Source organism: Saccostrea echinata, unplaced genomic scaffold (assembly GCF_033153115.1).
Source record: "Saccostrea echinata isolate AGI-Se365-2 ecotype Australia unplaced genomic scaffold, CSIRO_AGI_Sech_v1 ptg000010l, whole genome shotgun sequence".
NCBI classification, from domain to species: Eukaryota; Metazoa; Mollusca; class Bivalvia; order Ostreida; family Ostreidae; genus Saccostrea; species Saccostrea echinata.
Window position 1 is genome coordinate 9110794 of NW_026889759.1, and position 19207 is coordinate 9130000.

The 19207-nt window shown below is 31.7% G+C and overlaps 2 protein-coding genes across 2 annotated transcripts in view; one reads left to right on the forward strand and one right to left on the reverse strand.

Moving 5' to 3' along the window:
• Nucleotides 1–209: 209 nt before the first annotated feature.
• LOC133184341 (adenosine 3'-phospho 5'-phosphosulfate transporter 2-like) lies at nt 210–6393 on the forward strand. The gene is made up of 9 exons (XM_061319374.1): nt 210–513; nt 3011–3132; nt 3262–3416; nt 3811–3918; nt 4101–4198; nt 4298–4390; nt 4522–4633; nt 4921–4990; nt 5226–6393. The coding sequence occupies exons 1-9, from the start codon at nt 298–300 to the stop codon at nt 5386–5388; spliced, it is 1137 nt and encodes a 378-aa protein (XP_061175358.1). The 5' UTR covers nt 210–297; the 3' UTR covers nt 5389–6393.
• Nucleotides 6394–8751: 2358 nt separating this feature from the next.
• The window catches only part of LOC133184340 (tetratricopeptide repeat protein 39B-like), a 14982-nt gene continuing 4526 nt past the window's right edge, over nt 8752–19207 (reverse strand). The window contains exons 2-18 of the mRNA XM_061319373.1: nt 16914–16945; nt 16658–16762; nt 15464–15539; nt 15190–15322; nt 14761–14893; nt 14495–14594; nt 14056–14121; nt 13775–13886; nt 13131–13198; nt 12841–12900; nt 12339–12430; nt 12070–12228; nt 11782–11899; nt 11569–11680; nt 11008–11125; nt 10561–10677; nt 8752–10408 (exon numbers count right to left, since the gene is read on the reverse strand). Of these exons, the coding sequence (XP_061175357.1) occupies nt 10210–10408; nt 10561–10677; nt 11008–11125; nt 11569–11680; nt 11782–11899; nt 12070–12228; nt 12339–12430; nt 12841–12900; nt 13131–13198; nt 13775–13886; nt 14056–14121; nt 14495–14594; nt 14761–14893; nt 15190–15322; nt 15464–15539; nt 16658–16762; nt 16914–16945 (1800 nt within the window). The 3' untranslated portion in view covers nt 8752–10209. The remainder of the gene's footprint in view (nt 10409–10560; nt 10678–11007; nt 11126–11568; nt 11681–11781; nt 11900–12069; nt 12229–12338; nt 12431–12840; nt 12901–13130; nt 13199–13774; nt 13887–14055; nt 14122–14494; nt 14595–14760; nt 14894–15189; nt 15323–15463; nt 15540–16657; nt 16763–16913; nt 16946–19207) is intronic.

The following is a 19207-nucleotide window of genomic DNA, read 5'->3' on the forward strand; positions in this document are numbered from 1 at the left end:
GTCGTACATTTCAAAGTCCTCTCATTTTTCAAGCGCATATGTTTCTTATAGGCCTATAGAGCTATTTGAATATATTTGATCAATCAATTTTCAAATAAAATTTTGTTCGCATGAGTTTCAGTGACGTTTAGATTTTAATAACGAATTTGTCTTGGAACGATTGCTGTACACCGACACGTCAACAAAACCGGTAACATGCCTTGGAAGGAGTGGGTGTAAAACCGATTTACTTAAGTAATCAATTAATCAATAATATCCAGATTTGTACACAATGTTTACACCTAAGAAGCATTAAATATGTCAAGATACATGTCTATGAGTGACACACTGCGCCAGAAAAACGCTGTCGATGCAGCATGTGTGGTAAATGTTGAAGTTGCAGAAGAGAGGAGAGATCCTGAGAGATCTGTAAAGTTATGGTTTGTGGATATTTCTGACTTTGGAAGGACATCACAGTTTTTGTTGCTATCTACAGCTGTTTTTGCATCATATCTTATATATGGATATTTGCAAGTAAGTCCTCATATTTTGAAGATAGATATGGACAGATCCAGTTCAAGGACTATTTCTATCTCATAGCTAGAAATACTGTATATAAACGTGCAGTACATGGTCATTTCAGTAATTACGAGTCGTACTTGTTATTCAGTTGTTTTAATTATCACGCTTTACTTTAACTTAGATCAGCAGATAAAAAAAACTGTTTTAATAACCAATGTTACATGTTCCTTCTATCAAAAGACGTGGGTCAAGGGTTTTGATTATCCTTGCGTAACTATGTTACCACGTGTATTTGTTACCTGCATTATCATGCGTATTAGTTTGTATCGACATTTTGGTTTTTATAAATCATTCAAATAACTATCGAACTTGCTGAAGATGTGGAATTATATTATTTCGTCGACTTACATTAACACATTTTTTACCATCCAGTAGTTTTTTCGCCGCGATGTATTATACCTTCGGTAAGATATTAGGGTGTACAAGCACTCATGTAATAGCATATAGGAAAGATAGTAGAACTTTTATTAACTGCACTTGTTTTAAATAGTCATCAATTAATTATTAAATCTAACTATTTTATATAAACATACCCTGCGGTTGGTGAAGTGAATACATGACACTCATGGCCGTAGGAACCGGGGGGGTGGGTGGGGGGAGGGGGGGCATGCCCCCCCCCCCCCCAATAATTTTGCCAATATATAGAATACTATAGAAAACTTAGCTACTATATGCTTGTGCCCCCTCAATAAAAACGGCTGATGACCTTTTTTTTTTTTGCTTGTCAAGGAATTTTGGTAGTTGATAGTGCCCCCCACTGAAAATGTTTGGCTGTGCCCCCCCCCAAACTGAAATTGCTTCCTACGGGCCTGACGCTGATTAATGTCGTTCTAGCTTGGTATGGATTAAACATATAAAGACAAGGGAGGTAACTTATTATATACCAATTCCGTGAATTCAACAAACCGCGATCGTGCCAGAGGAGAGAAAAACGTGAAAATTACAACCCGTGAACTTAACCCTCTATACAGTAGCTACCTAGGTATTTAAACCTACTTATGGTAGCGTTTTTTACCTACTTTTTTTCTTTACTTGCAATTCGTGGCCAAACGCAGGAATGGTGCAATATGGCGAATACTAAATTTCTTATATACTCATACTGATGATGAATGCAACACAAATTTTGGCTAAAAAATATTTACTTTCTTAATTATCAATTTTGCATCCATAGCTACACCCAGTTCCATTTTCTCGGAGGTAAGGATCAAAGCTACATGGCAAGAAGCCTAAAATTTTTTACAATTCTTTATTAATTTTAAAACTTACCTTCATGCATTCTAAGTAAAGGTTTATGGGTTGATTTTTCATGCATTTCCTCTTCATTATCCACCCTCATAAAGTTTGCAAATTTACACCCTGAATGTTGTTGTGCAAGTTCAAAACATTATAAAAAACAACAAGTCTGAATTGTTTTAAAGATGCACCTTAATTATCATTTATTTCTATTTTTAAAGACAGCTAGGTAATAGTAGGTAGAAGTAGCTATATACCTCAAGTAGGTTTAAATACCTAGGTAGCTATTAATAGCTACATAGCCTATTAGGTGGAAATAGTCTTTGGACTTAACCTGATGGAATCTCAAGACTTAATATGTTGATGGTTCTTTGTATTCTTTTTGTTTTGAATAGAAATATACAATAAACAGTTATCAATTCTGAATTGTAATTAACAAATGCATTTAAACCTTCTTTAGATTTTTTACAAATTGAATTGTGTGTCATTTGGATATTCTTTGGGTTCCTTAATTGGCTTAATATCCTTTTGGTACAGGGAGTGTCATTAGGGCTCTTCTTGGGTATCAACTTTTTGTTTTTATGTTGAAATACACAATTAACCATTAACTTTTTTTTACATCATAAAAAATACAATAACAGTTCCTCTGAACTATACATGCATAATTTAGATTAAGTATAATACTTTTAGATTTTTACCTTGGTTTAATAGCTCTGTTTAAGACAATTAAAGTGTCAATTTGCCCTCCAAAACAATTTTCTAATTTACAAGTGCATATAAACCATATTTAGAATTATTAAGGTTTTACATGGTGTCCCTGGGGTACCTTGTGGTATCCCTGGGGTTCCTTGTGGTTCCTTGTAGGAAAAAGACGCACCATCATGTGTTGATAAAATCAATATACTCAAGTGATTGTTAAGGCCTATGGGCCTTGTTTGTAAAACTTTCTTCATTGATACCATACTTTATCCATGGTATTGATGTGTATAGATAGAATGTTGTCTTAAACTTTTCATCTGAATCAAATTTTCTCTTTATTCATACACATTCAGTTTATAGAACTTTCTGTGCTTGTTTCCACCAATATAAATATTATGGTACATACTACTAGTATATATCCATACTACCATTAAAATCAATTTTAACTGTTCTCGCAAGTTTGAAAGAATAGACAATTTTTATGAGAGTTTTCACTCACCTTTTCTTCTAACAACAGGAGCTAATATTTAGACTTAAGGAGTTCCGTCCATTCGGTTGGTACCTGACACTTGTACAATTTCTCTGTTACTTGGTTTTTGGACTTCTTGAAATGCAAGTGCGGAACAATTTCACAAGGAAGTATGACCCTTACTATAAAAGAGAATTTTGCATTTCTTCATTAGTAATGTGTCTTTCCATAGAAAACAAAATGTTTGAACAAATTGTACCACTTATTTCTGGATTTTATGATAAATACTTTAATTCCAGAATTCCTATGAAAATGTATGCACTGCTGGCCTTTCTGACAGTAGCCACCATGGGTCTTTCCAATACCTCTGTGGGATATTTGAATTATCCAACTCAAGTGATTTTCAAGTGTTGTAAGCTCATCCCAGTTATGGTGGGCAGCATTCTTATTCAGGGTAAGCAACACATGTACCGGGTAAATAAAATGGTCCATGATATAAGATTCATCAGTACTTTTAAGATAAATTCTACAAAGCAAAATTAAGCTGGTTAAAACCATTTTAATAATGCCTTGGGTATTGAAAGTGACCTTTTAATACTGTAGACTTACTTTTTTCCACATTATCGTAATTCTGCGGAATCACAATTTCTCTTCAATCCACGGGTATAGAAAATTACGTGGATTTTTTTGATTACCATTGTATGTCTTAAGTGCACTTTTAAAGTATGCTGTGACCCATTTCCATAGAAAAATGGTGACCATGTACATATCATAAATTTATCACATGCTGAAAAAAGTACATCTGCAGTGGCTGGGTTCTATACTTGTTAATTTTTTCTCACATCTAGGGAGGCGGTACAACTGTATAGATGTCAGTGCTATGATGTGTATGATAGTGGGACTGATATTATTCACTCTGGCAGACAGTAGTGTATCTCCTAACTTTAATACTTATGGTAGGTACCAGGTACATATATTTGATTAAATCTGATAGGTAAAGACTCAATTCTGTTCTTAGTTCTTTTGAATGTGACCATATTATTTGGAAGAACTGAAATGGAGTTTTAGGAAATTTTATGTAACTTTACTATGGTGTATAATAACTGATATTGTAAAATGTCTCCTTCTCAAATTTTAGGTGTTATCTTGATCTCTCTGGCTTTATGTGCTGATGGAGCAATAGGCAATGTGCAGGAGAAAGCTATGAAGCAGTATGAAGCCTCAAACACAGAAATAGTAAGCTGTAATTTCTTGGAAAAGTTCAATCTTTCTGATAGAAAATCTAAGCCACCCATCCCTTAACTACACGTACTGTACTGTTTTTCAATTTTACAGGTCTTCTACTCATATGGATTAGGATTTTTCTACATTTTAGTTGGTTTACTACTATCTGGAAATTTCTTTCCAGCCTTTGAGTTTTGCAAACAGGTAAGCTTTTTTGACACAAAATAATGTAGAATAATTTTCTCCAATACCCTAGTGACTTGTATGTAATCTGCTACTGATCTGTAATTGTAGCATCAATATGTACACATTATAACATGCATGTTTTATTTCAGCATCCTGTACAGACCTATGGTTATGGATTTTTGTTCTCTATTTCTGGATATGTAGGATTGGCCATTGTTCTGACACTGGTTAAAACCTTTGGGGCATTAATTGCAGTAACAGGTGTGTTCTGTTTCTTATTTATTTGTTAATTGATTTTGTGTGTGACATCTTGCCATCAAGTCATTTATGTTTATATTGTAAATAAAATGGTGTAAGTTATACTAATCTGTGTCAAAAACTCTATCTCAGATGTTAAACAAATTGAACGTTGACAACCAATATTTATTTTTGGGAGAAGAAACATTTTTATAAAAATTATGGAAATTGAAAATTTGCAAATTCCAGAAAACCAATGATAATGTGACTGTTCTCTGAGGCGGTTTTAAGAAAGGATTTTTGTTTTGCAGTGACGACATGCAGGAAAGCTGTAACAATTATTTTATCCTTTCTTTTCTTCTCCAAACCATTCACACTCCAGTAAGTGTAAAATAAAATTTCTTTGATTTCATAAAGAAAATAACGAACCAATACTCACATACACTTACATTTGGTGAGTACATTGTATGTATTCTATACTTTTTAAGTCGATCAGGAGATGCATTCTGTTATCATCAAAATTGCATCTTTATTTGAAAGATAGTGCCATGAACACTTGTATCCCTGACATTGATTTTTAGGAATGCAATGTGATATGTTCTTTCTTATTTTATAGGTATGTCTGGTCTGGATTACTGGTTGTTTTGGGAATTTATCTCAATGTTTACAGTAAAAACCGTAAATCTTGGGATAAAGTGATTTCTGACACTGTTACGAAAGTGGAAGTCTGTTTCAAATCCAAAAGAGGAAATCATAGACATATACTTACTGATGTTTGATTGTAGTCATATGAATCTTATACTTGTCATGAGTATGTGTATATGCCTATAAAACCAAGGAACACTAGTCATAATGTTTTTAGGCTAACTGAACTTTTTTGATTAAAATTTGTCCATTGTCAGTCCTTTCATCTGTCTTTGGATACATTTTTAACCTCTTTTGGATTCTGTAGCTAGATTGGATCCACAATAAGAAATCTAAATTTTACAAAGATATACAGGAAAAATCTCCATATAGTGTAGAATCAACTCCATTCAGATCCAGGTCCCAAGGGTTAAAATAGAGATTCATAGTTTTACATAGAAATGTATTTATTTCTCAAGAACGTAAAAAGATTCAATTTCTCATCTTCAAGCCTCGTTATACTATAAATTAAATCTTAGAACCATGTTCTGTAAGTTAATACAGGTAGTTACAATAAGGGGTTTCATCTACATATTTATTTGTGACTCAGGTGAGTGTTATGGCCCATGGATCACTAGTTGTTGCCTTTGAGGGTGAATTTCCAGAGCAGTATTATATATTTATACACAATTAAAGAACATATGTTTCCTATATAAGCTAGTTAACTATTGTAAATATTAGTTCTGCAAAATTTTCCATCAAGTGACATGAATAAGCTTGCAAGAATTCACATGATTCCAAAGAATCACTTTATAATTCATATAGTACTATCTACTGAACAAAGACTAAAACAATTTTTCATTTAAGATGTCACAATATTCCACTCTAATAGAATACTTCACAGTATTTATTGTTATTATTCTGTGAGAATCTCTAATATTGATTTGGATACTTTTTACTTCAAATCACTTATTTCACTTTCTTATTTTTGCTTTTATCTTTTAGTGAATACCTGATGTTGGTTATTATTAACGAAGATGACCATTACTTTTTGTATTATTAAATCTCTTGCCATTTTTATATCCATATTCTTTCTGTATTTTGTTATTTTGCAAAATATATTTTTGTTTGAATTTTTACTTTAATACTTAATGGAAACTCCAAAGCTCCACTAAATCTCTCTTTTTTTTCTTTTCATGTAAAGGGATTTCAAACATTTTTTCCCAGGCTTTTTTGATTAGTTTATAAATTGTTATTCCCCAGCTTTGCAATAGAATATGTATTTTCCTTGTAATTTGATTGAATACACTTTTTTAAAATATTTTTTAATAGGACAAGGTAAATCCAATGGTATTGAATTTTACATCACAAATACATGTATGGAAAATAAAATGTTTCATTGTCATTTTTAGCCCTACTAGTCAGAGACTAGAAGAAAGATGGATGCAGACCTACATTAGTATTCATATGAAGCAGAATTAATTCAAAAACTTCTTCATCAGAAGAAGAAGTCTTGTGCAGTGGCCTTCAATTCAACTTTTAGATATATCAATGTTTTATCAATTAAGTTAACAAAATTCATTTTCATTCCTACATTGATTTGATATATCCCTTTGAACTCAAAATAGAAAAGTCTGAAGCATCTGTGTCATACTTGGATATTTTAATAGAATAAAGACATTAAAAGCAACCTAACAACAAAACTTTATGATAATCATGATGACTTCAATTTTTCTAATGCCAACTTCCTTTATTTATGTAGCAATATTAATACCATTATCGCCTGCATATGGAGTTTATGTCTCCCAGTTGATTTGATACGCAAGAGAATGTGAAAAATTTCTAAAACGAGGCAAGTTATTGACAAATAAGTTGATGTCACAAGGATATCAACAGTCCTGTTTGAAGTCAACACTTCATAAATTCTATGGTCGATACAATGACCTTGTTAGCAAATACAATCTATCTATAAGTCAAATGTTGATTGAAGTCTTTCATGCAAATTCTTAGGCCATTATTTTCACACTTGATTGTCTACAGATTTTTGTATTTGCCTAATCATGACCTGCACATGGTGGGTGTGACTGGTTGACAGGGGATGCTTACTCCTGCATGGCACCTAACCCCACCTCTGATGTTTCTAGATGGGCATTTTTGTTATGACAAGTTATGATTTACTGTTTGTTCCAATTAATAACTACAGTATATATATAGGAGATGCACATCAAACATTAAAAATAGAGAAATCATTGAAATCTTTGTACCAAGGTTGACATGATTTGTCCCATACACACTCATCTGCTTTTGATAAATAAACAATATATCTTACAAAAGTATTGTGCTGTGGCCATGCACTTTATTTTCCAATAATTTCCCTTTCATATAAGACAACCATATTGCCAAAACCAATACTAGTATACACGTCTCAACATGCTGGGGCAGATGTAATGAAAACTAATGTCAAGTCAAATTGCAATGACATTCAAAGCCCAGCTACAGATTTTTTTTACCACAGATTTCTTGAAACAGATTTTTTTATATGAAAGACTCAGACATACACAAGTTTTATGCAGTCAATTATTCCCCAAAATATAAAGTTAGGAATTTAACCACTGGTTTAGGTTATGTCAAATACTTCCAGTGGATTTACAATATACAAGGGATGTAACCCCTTGTAAGTTAAGTTACTTTGAACATAATCATTCATGAACTTGAAAAGTATAACAACATATTAAACTTAAAAAAAAGTCTTTAATAATTTTTCAATTGACTGATGATTTACTACAAAGAACCCTATGTCTCAGATGAGTATGTAGCTCTACTAGTTTGAATTTATAATAGAGTAGCATTTTAAAGGAATTCCACAGACTATATTCCAAGTATTGACATTCTTTCAATAAATTAAAAAATTCTGTGCTTTGGATGTAGCGTAACTGTATGTTTTACAGTTTTTACTGAAATCAGACCAACTGTAGAAGGAACAGTAATTTGAAACAATTTCAAAGATTATTTTATTTTTGGTAAACAATTCCAAAACTATTGATCATAATTGTATGAACTCTGATTTTGATGTATTCTACTTTTGTATCACTGACAATGAAATCAGACCAAAACTGTAGGAAGACTAGCATTTTAAAAGAATTTGCAGAATTATTGTATTAACCAATATAGCAAACTTAATATAGCAACATAATTCTTTGAAATTACTGATACTTATACCATTATGTGTCTTCATGTAGTCTATTTGTGTGCCAAATTTCATTGAAATGGGACCAGAACTGTAGGTGGGAATTAAGCTTAGAAAAATTGTCTACAAACAAACACCAGACACCTTACCAATGCAAAAACTCTTATGAATTTTCAGGACAAATACAGCTAAAAAATAAGAAATCCAGTTTTAAGGTAAACATTATAATTGAAAAATATTATAAAATGCTATCAGCAGTCTGATTATCTCTAGCTTAATGAATGTCTTGAATAAATAAATATAGCAGCAACAAATGAAAAAAAAATGAATACATCATATATATGCTTATTTTATTAACATTACATAAATATAACTACATGAGAACAGATATTGATTTCTTTTCAAGTTTCAACTATTCAATTAATACTGGAAACAGCTTTGATTATTTGCCTTGTCATTTTCATGTACTCTTTCTTTCTTGTTTTTTGTAAAGTATTCTCTTACCCTAGCACTATCATTTTAATGAGTAATTTCAGTTAAAGAGTTATACTTCCAAGTGCTGTCTTGCCATGGAAACAACAAAATAAAATGTTAAGAAAATACAATTGTACATTACATTAAATGTGTACACATGCAGGAACTTTTTACGACAGGATAATAATGATAATCTGAATAATTCAATTGAATACCCCTCTATAATGCAGGTTATTTTACATTTCACGTGGAAAATAAGAACAATACTTATACATCAGGCAGAAAATAATTTAGTGCATTTATTTATTTGTCAAAATCATATAAATCTTTTTCGGTTTCATTTGCCATGAGTTTTACACATTATAAATTTTCTGTATAAAACTGTTTGAAATCCTTGCTAGTTCATAAAAAATTTAATAGCATTTGTAGGTTATACATACTGTATAAAAAATAATCCAAAAAGGCTAGAGCTACAGAGATCCTTCAAACACTACATATTGTACCTACAATATAGTAAACCTTCATTAAAAAAAATCTTAAATGGAACTTAACTTTAAATAGATACAAAACAAAAAACCCTGAAAATAATATTAAAACACAGAAACAAAGCATCAATATAGAGTTATAGACTAAAAAAAAGTTTGTACCAGCAAGCTTAAATACAGAATAAATTATCTTTAAGGACCACTATGCTCACTTTATCAAGGCAACACAATTCCAATTCTTTGGGCAGAGAGATAAGAAATAGATTTAAAAGATATCATTGTCACAAGTCCAAAGTTGTATCCATTTATCCAAAGGTTTGTGAAATAGAATGGACATAAAAACCTATGGCTTGTTGGACACAAAAATTTAAAAATTTTACCTTTTTACTTTCTTCCTTTTACAAAGTTAGTTTTGGAATTAAAGAAACAATATTTGAGTGATAGAAGTATGGAATGTTTTTCTTTCTTTTTACTATGTACATTTAGCATTGGTCCCAAACAATGTCTTCATTAGGGATGATTTCATAAAAGTTCACGTAAATAACTGGAGTTCTAATGATGACAGCTGAACAAACTTCGATCAAAAAACCTCATTTCTGCTTTAACACATTGTCAAAAACAGGGAGGTTATAGTGGAATGTGTCTCTAAGGACAAAAGTATCACAGTTTTTAATTTTGGAGTTACTTTTGGGAATGGTTTTAAAATTAAAAATGCAATAGACTTTAATTATGACAAATTCAATGAACACTAAACATGAGTAATTAGAACTGTCACTGTTCAAACTGAGACTAGTCAATCAATAATACTATCTAACAGACAGCTATCCCTGTTATAGCTTTGTAGACACTGAAGGAGCGTCCTCATCATTTGGGACATCAGTGATATTTGATTCTTCATTTAGAACTAGATCGGAGTCCAAGTCATTTTCTACTGGCAGACTCCCATTACTGGAACCATTCAGTTGAAGCCTGACAGCATGGATTCTAAAGTGTAGTCTGGACTCCAATAAATAACCTTTGTAATTTTTCCTAGAAAAAAATTGAAATATTTGTTAACTTTACAAAACATTCATTACACAGTGGCTTCTGCCTTCTATATGCCATATTTTGTATTGGGTTATGGTTATATACCCTTATTTGTTCAAGGAACAAAAAAAAGAAGATGAAAGAGAAAATCTTACTTTGCCTGATCTAGGTAATGCAGAGCCTGTGTCTTATCATCCAGTTTCAGGTACAGCAGAGCCAGCTCTACTGTAGTGTATGGTACCAAGTATGTGTCATGTTTTATCAGCTTTTCCCTGCAATATGACAGAGCACCAGAAGAAAATGAGTGGAGAAGAATAACGAAGAAAGAATGACCAAGAGATGACTTAAGGCATATTACATTAGGTACAGCCCATATACAAATACAGGTGAGCACTATGTCATGTGCCAGAACATTTGCTTTGATTACTGAAATTGTCAATCTGACATTCTGGGTTCCAAATCAAAATGCAGATAACATTTCCCTTAAATCAAATGCTGAATATTTACTAAGAAAGAAAACACAATTTTCAAATTTCAGTATCTTTATGTCTGGTACTACACCTTATTTTGTCCTCTGATTTGTTATAAAGCCTCTTAGTTACCTTTGTAGGACTTCTTTGAAGCATTGTTCTGCCTGCATGTATTGACCCTTACATTTCAAACATGCTCCTTTCAGAAGAATGACCAAGGAATAGTTGTCATGATAAAATGGATCTGTTTCTGTAAGATTAAAACAAATCATAAATCTAATGTCATACAGAGCTCATACAAATACATTTATTCTTTAAAACATCAAAATCTTCGAAGTCAGTGTCTTGAAAAGTACATGTACTTCAGTTATTATACATGTATGTCATCAATTTGTTACTCATGTTCTTTGACTACTATATTAATTAACCCACTTTTGAAAATCTGGTGTTTTCCTTTAATTATCCTCCACCTAGCATATAACAATGGATAGAAAGATGGATGGTGATTACTTTCGGGCACCCACATTTTCATGTAGGGACCTAATACAAATTTCAAGTCAATTACTCCCTTAATTTTTTTTTTACACATTTTATGTAACAGTAGATACAATAACTTTTAAAACCATCCCTTTTTGTAACATGTTAGGCAGATGTTAACACCATATTACTGATTCATATATTGATAAAACTTACCAGAGCCCTTTAGGATGTCATTTATTGTACTCTCTACAATAGTCAATACAGGATCTACCAGTTCTTCTCGCTTTCCTAAGATACTGAATCCATTCCATACATAAACAAGTTCCTAAAATGTTAACAAGACCATTACAGTAACAGTGAAATTTCAATGCATTTAATACAAGTTCTTGGTAATTTTGTGAAAATGTTTGCTTTGACAGTTCTTACCAGAGCCGGTAAAACAATGTCAGCTTTGTGTTCAAGGATTCTTTTGACTTTGTGGACAGAAAATTTTTCTATTGGTATAGATTTACCAGCAATTCTCTGCTTTAATCTTGGAACATCTCTAGAAAGAAAAGACCAATCCAGTTTTTCAAGCCTTAAAATCTAACTGATGATTTTAGATCTCCCATCAATGCCGTTCCATCCATTCAGATAAATACAGTCATGTCTTGCCTTATCCAGTACAAATGAAATCCAGTAACATAACTACATGTACTCTAACAGGATATTTACTTGAATAGTAATTTAATGTGCTCCTTTGTTTCCTCTGTCTGGTCTTCACACATCAGGAGGAATGATGCCTTCTGGTATGTATACGTAGCCTTACTCCACCGACTCTCTTTACACAATTTTTCTGCATATTTCATCGCCATCAGCCAGTCTCCTTTGAAGCTGTTTTAAAAATGAATCACATGATCAATTTTTTTTCAAGTTTTACTCCAGCTTTTGTTATTAAATATAGATTTTATGAATAAATATGACTTTTTAATAATCATACACACCAGTGACACCACATAAGTTCCCAGTAGCCTAAATGGTGAAACTGTCTCCATTCCTGTTGGCATTCTATGGATTCCTCAAATTTTACAATGGCCTACAAGTAAGCATTTGTATCTAAATTCCAGAAAAAGTGAAATATCACAATTGAGCATATTCCTACATAAATTTTGATGTTTTTTGAATTATCTTTTTGTCATGAGATGTAAATACTCTTTAGGTACTTGAACAGAACTTGGTATGTTTTAGTTCTTGGTATGTAGACAGTAATTGCTTCAAAATATGTACTGTAGAAGAACAAATTTTCGTGGGGATACAATTTCGTTGTTTTGTCATCTAGGAAGCTTTCCGGGGCATTAAATTTTGTTGTTTCGAAAGTAACCCTATTCTGTATATAGTCATATAAAAATTTAGTGTGGGATTTAATTTCGTTGATAATTGTTAACAACAAAATAAACAAAATTAAATCCCCAAAGAATATTTCTGCTTTTACAGTATCATACTTACCTGATCAATGTTCCCCCTCACTTCCTCAATCCTCCCAGCAAAGAACAGGAACAGGGCACCCTGTTTACAACGACAAAAAATTGCATAAACTATATCTTGATGCAAATTTTGTTATCTTTGCTCAGTGTTCTTTGATGTGTGATAATGTATGAAACCTTATCAGAGACAAGGGATAAGCACCACTAGAATTCTACTCTAGGTTACTATCAAATCAAATTTGTATCTGTTATCAATCAAAACTGAATTGATGTAAATAATTTTGCTGTTTTGGTTCAAAATGTCTCTATCACCTTGGGGTACTGTTCCAGACAGGGTTTTAACAATTCTGCAGCATAATTGATGTCACCATCTGCAAGTCCTGTAAATGAGATTTTTTTTTAATGTTACCAACCAATTTTCTTTGATGTACATTAAACATGGAACATTAAAACTTGTCTAATCCTAACACCACTAGTTCCATAGAAATTTTCTGGATTAGACATTCGAAATTAAACATATTTGAAACAACTGAACTGATATGGACTAAGAGTTTTTATCACACTAGGCAAGAACTTGGGAATATACAACCTCAAAATTTGACAAGTTTAACTTAAATACACGTACTAAACTTAGTCTGCCTTTTTTCAGTTTGATTAGTTTATCATACTCCAATAAATGATTAAAGAATAACACAGCTAACAAATTTAACATTTGTATATTGCAACAGATGAAAAAGAATGTGTGCATATTCATGGATGTACAATTAGTATCTAATATAGCTGATTTTTGGTATCTCAAATGTTTATATGTCAAATACTTACCACAAGTTACCAGGTAATCTCAGTTGAGATTCAACGAAATTTCAGCTGAGATTAGTAACAAAAAACCTTGACATATATCCTGATCCTTTGATGAAATAGTAAATGATCAGGATATTTAACTAGAAGATACTGACCTAGGATATAGCAAACAACAGTGTGATATGCCATCATAATTATAGAACACAGTGGGCCTCGTAGACTAGCAAGGTCATAGCTGCCTTCAGATAGACATTTCAACCCATACATCTGTAAAGGACCATTATGAATTTACATAATCTATACTCACTGAGGAGAGTTACAAATGCTTCAATTTTACTAATACTTTATCTGAAAAATTTTCTAATCTAAAGTATTTAATCAAGACCTTAATTCCTTAGTTGGTAACCAAGAACCTGGTTCTAAACTTTATGCTAACCTTGTTTCCAGAGAAACCAACAAATTCAAGGAGCTTGAGAATTTTACTAGGTAACAATGAGATCATCTGAAAATAGAAGTCAATGTAAAATGTATGAACACAAAAACATAGAGCATACATATAGTTTTAATGTAATTTATTGTGTGGAAATTGCATAAATAAGATTTGACAAAAGTTTGAAAAACTTTTTGAGCTTTCCCCTACCTTTTTACATAACAAATTCATTTTTTTAAATTGGTCGAAGTTTTCATAATGTAATGAATAATAATTTGTAAATAGTAAGATCACAATGTCAATGATACATAATAGTCATACCTTTATTATTTGTCAAAATTCTAATTGGTACTTTCACCATGTTAAAAGTTCTTGCATGCACTTTCACCACATTAAAAGGTAATTCTTGCATGCACTGACATAGTTTGACAATGTATACACTTACTAGATTAAATGTTCCAACACCCATCTTCACACCTGTTGCAAAATGTGTCTTTTGTTTCTCTTCCGTGAACTTGGGTCTTTCCATCATTTTATTACATTCTCTAAAAACATGAAAAAATACAAATATACATGTAATATACAGATGCAATGTTTAAATTGCCAGGAAATGATGTACCCATACAACTTGTAAATTTTTCTGAAAAATATTAACTTTTGTTTAGCTTACTTACAAATTTTATAAACTTTGTTTAACTTTGTTTAACTTACTTATAAATTTTATAACATTCTCTAATTTTCAGTCCTCCTTTAACAAAACTCAATAAATTTTCATCTTGAACAAATGACAGCAAAGCTCGAAGGAGTAGACATTCAGCATAGCACAGTTCAGCATGGATTTCCTCTGAGGAAAGAAAAAAGTTAGGGTTATAAATTATGAGATAATCATATTTTCATCAAATGAAACACTGATGTTGCTGTATTGATGGTTAAATATTTTGGTAAAATCCTTAATAAATTAAAAAAAAAAATTAAATCTATGGATCAAATACAAAATTCAAAAGATCCTTAGATTGCAATGAAATCTCCAAACTTAAGTACTCACACACTCACTATTTAAAGATTAATACAACAAAATTCATAGTTCTGTACTGATGTTGCATGGTTGAAATACCTCTCTGTACAAGAATGGCATATTACCTTCAGTGAGATCATTATAAATAGCTCTCGATCTGGACTTGGACAGACTTTCCAGCATGGAGAACTTGTGTCTGTAACGATCACAGACAGCAATGGCTTTCTTTAGAGCTTGAATAGCTTGTTCTATATCTTGCTGAAAATGTAAAATTATAAAAAATGAACATCTGTGTTGCATTTTTGACAACGTTATAAAAAGCCAATAATGTACAATTTATTGAAATAAAATGGCAAACATTTATCAATGAATACTATGCTGAAGAATGATCACACTCACCATATCAAAGGTCATAACAGCTTGTATATACAGAATGGTACTGTAACCCAGGGCATGGTACATACTTCTATCAGCACTATAATAACAAAAAGATGAGAAATAGTGGCACATCTGCATCAAATACAGGTTAACATATATAGTAGAAAATATTTGGTAGGTGGAATTTCTAAAGAATTTACCAAACAGATGCCTTTTCATCACAAAAAATTAATTTTATGAGAATTGTTCCAGCTTTTATATTTCTTTAATGACAACAGTTTTTTTTATGATTTTTTAAAACACTTTTACCATATAAGAATGCACTTTATATATTTCTTTAATTTAAATAGTTATTGGCTTACAAACCAATTATTGTTCCTTATAAAAGTCATTAAGGGTTATTTAATGTAGAATTATAATGTTTCTATTTTTTAAAAAACAAAGTAAATGTTTTATTGGTCATTAATATATATTCATACGTGAATGATATTTTGAGAATTGGTTGACAACACTCATACAATTAAATATTTTCTATCTATTCCATTAATTCTATTATAAAATAAAATGTTCCTGTATAGCTGCAGCCCTTTTAAGGACTGACAGACTTTGAAGGAAGAAAACTCTGAAATTGACATATCACTGTTTTTCCTTTATAAAATGTTCATCTTTTAAGAATATTGACTTGTATAAAATATTGTATAATATTTACATTTCCAAATATTTTTCCTTAAGATTCTTTACAAATTAGAAGACTGTTCATTTTCTCATGAACTACCGTGGATGAGCATGAATATCTCCATTGTTACGTCATAATACCGTACTTGACGTCAAAACTATAGTGCAAACTGTTTTGCTTTAAAAATGACGGTTTTTAATTGTGGTAACTCATCAGAAAATAATGTAAATATAAGAAATAAATTTAATTTTTGAAAATTCATGAGGTACATGAACTACAACGCTTCATGCCGGCATATTTATCATGAAGCGCTAACGCGCTTCATGAAATATGCCGGCGTGAAGCTTCGTAGTTCATGTCCTCATGAATCTTCAAAAATTAAATTCATTTCTTAATTATATTTGCTTTTATTTCACTACACTCTCTTCTCAAGTAGAATTTCCATCATTATACAGAAAAAAAATCTTTATTTAGCAGAGGGTCATTCTCTCTTAAGCTATTTCATATGAATACATTTCATTTTTCAGAAATTTTCTCACAAAGGTTCCATTCGATTTTTGGCCTCAGAGAATCTATTGTTGAGAAACAGATGCAAGGCCACTCTTGTCTGGTCAATCATGGAGGATAGCGTCCAATCATCAGGCCTGAGAAATGATGCAACGAGAATGAGATAGATAAAACATTTAATGAAATGACCAAAAAATTAATAATTATTTACTTTGTAGAATAATTGTAACACAAACATAATACACTACTATCAGATCCCAAAAATTAAAAAAAAAAAAATCAACATACATTGGTACTGTTTCCGTTGCATCTTCAAATTCCTATAAATAGAAACAATTGATACATTTATCTAACACATCACGAATTTGATCTATTTTTTGAACATCCAGGAAGTCATCATCTAAGTGGTTGTCATGATGCTAGAGCTGACATTCGAAAAGTTCACTTTAATTGACAATTGTTTTGAGTTCTATGTCAGTATGACAATGAAGGGCTGTGGAGGCATTTAGTGACATACATTAATGGCAAGTGACAACACATACAATGTATCAAGTGAATACAAACTAGCTGTATATATATACAAAATGAAATTATACTACTTTGTTGCACTACTTAATAATTTTTCTTTCTAAAAGTGAAAATACTAATACATGCACTCACCAAAAGTCTCTGATGAGACTGTAGCTCCACTGGTGTGAGCTTATTGTAATGTAAAAGAAAAGTTGCACTTGGACTTAATTGTAAGATTTTGAATTTTTTTTATTTGAAGAATTATATATCTTGAGACATTTTACACTTGAAAATCAAATTAAAAACAAGATGTGTTTGTGAAACACTGATGCCCCCTTATGGCAGCTTATGGCGAAGGCTAAAGTTTCTCAAATGCAAGTCAAAATCCAGGCCAAAAGATAAAAAATGTTGATACCCAAAGAAAGGTCTTGTCTCGAGGAATACACCAGTGAAATTTGAAAGACCTAGATACAACTGTTCAAAAGTTATGGCGAAGGTTAAAGTTTTTTAAATAAAAGTCAAACGTCAAGGTCAAGGTCAAAGTGGTTGGTATCCAAAGGAAGATCTTGTCACAAGGATTACATATGAGAAGTATGAAAGCCCTAGCATCAATCATTCAAAAGTTATGGCCAAGGTTAAGGTTTTTCAAAAGTAGGTCAAACTCCTAGGTCAAGGTCAAAGGGTCAAAGTGGTTTGTATCCAAAGGAAGGTTTTGTCACAAGGATTAATACTTATGTGAAGTATGAAAGCCCAAGCATCAACCATTCAAAAGTTATGGCCAAGGTTAAAGTTTTTCAAAAGTAGGTCAAACTCCTAGGTCAAGGTCAAAAGGTCAAAGTGGTTGGTATCCAAAGGAAGGTCTTGTCACAAGGATTACATATGTGAAATATGAAAGCCCTAGCTCCAACCATTCAAAAGTTATGGCCAAGGTTAAAGTTTTTCAAAAGTAGGTCAAACTCCTAGGTCAAGGTCAAAGGGTCAAAGTGGTTGATATCCAAAGGAAGGTCTTTTCACAAGGAATACACATGTGAAGTTTGAAACCCTAAGCACCAACTGTTCAAAAGTTATGGCCAAGGTTTAAGTTTTTCAAAAGTAGGTCAAACTCCAAGGTCAAGGTCAAAAGGTCAAAATTGTTGGTATCCAAAGAAAGGCCTTGTCACAAAGAATACACATGTGAAGTTTGAAACCCCAAGCACCAACTGTTCAGAAGTTATGGCCAAGGTTAAAGTCTCATAAAATTTTGCAAAAGTGGGTCAAACTCCAAGGTCAAGGTCAAAAGGTCAAATATGATGGTACCCAAAGAAAGGTCTTGTCACAAGGAATACACATGTGAAATATGAAAGTCATAGCTCCAACCAATCAAAAGTTATGGGCAGGGTTGACAACAGACAGACAGACAAACGGACAAACAGATAAATAGACAAACAGACAAACAGACAGACAGGACAAAAACAATATACCCCCAGGATCTTTCGATCCGGGGGCATAAATATACAGGTGTATTAAAAATTTCAAAAGAATTTCATAAATCAGTCTATTTGTAGTACTTAACTTGTTACTACTGCTCATCAAATTGAAAAGAGACACACAAAAAATTGTTAATCTTGATGCAATCTACTTGTGTGCCACTTTTAAGTAAAGTTTAAATGAGTAAAAACTGTAAAACCATTTTTAAAGAATTTCTTGAACTTTTCTATTTTAAGGAACAAATATGACAACATTGGTCATCGATATCAAAAAAAAATATATACAAAACTGTGTATATTGATGCATATTAATTGCATAAAATGTTTTATGGAAATCAAATAAAATACTGAGGAGTAACATTTTGAAATAATTCTACTGATTATCCTTTTTCAAGTTATCTTTTCAATATTATTCATTGTAATTAAAATAGACACTAGAATAAGCAGAATGATGTATCTTCATTTATTCTACTTTTGTACAAGATGTTCTTGGAATCAGGTAAAAACGAAAGAAAGAATAGCATTTTGAAACTAGAAAAAAAAAATTAATCATCAAATTTATTGTTACATAATAGCGCCTGCATTACAAATACCTATCAAAACAAG

What these genes read in the sequence shown, in the direction of transcription:
- LOC133184341 (XM_061319374.1), top strand. Translation starts at nt 298, where the DNA reads ATGTCAAGATACATGTCTATGAGTGACACACTGCGCCAGAAAAACGCT. An exon ending in TCCTAACTTTAATACTTATG is followed by an intron (nt 3,919 to 4,100) that starts GTAGGTACCAGG and finishes CTCAAATTTTAG; the next exon opens with GTGTTATCTTGATCTCTCTG. An exon ending in GGCATTAATTGCAGTAACAG is followed by an intron (nt 4,634 to 4,920) that starts GTGTGTTCTGTT and finishes TTTGTTTTGCAG; the next exon opens with TGACGACATGCAGGAAAGCT.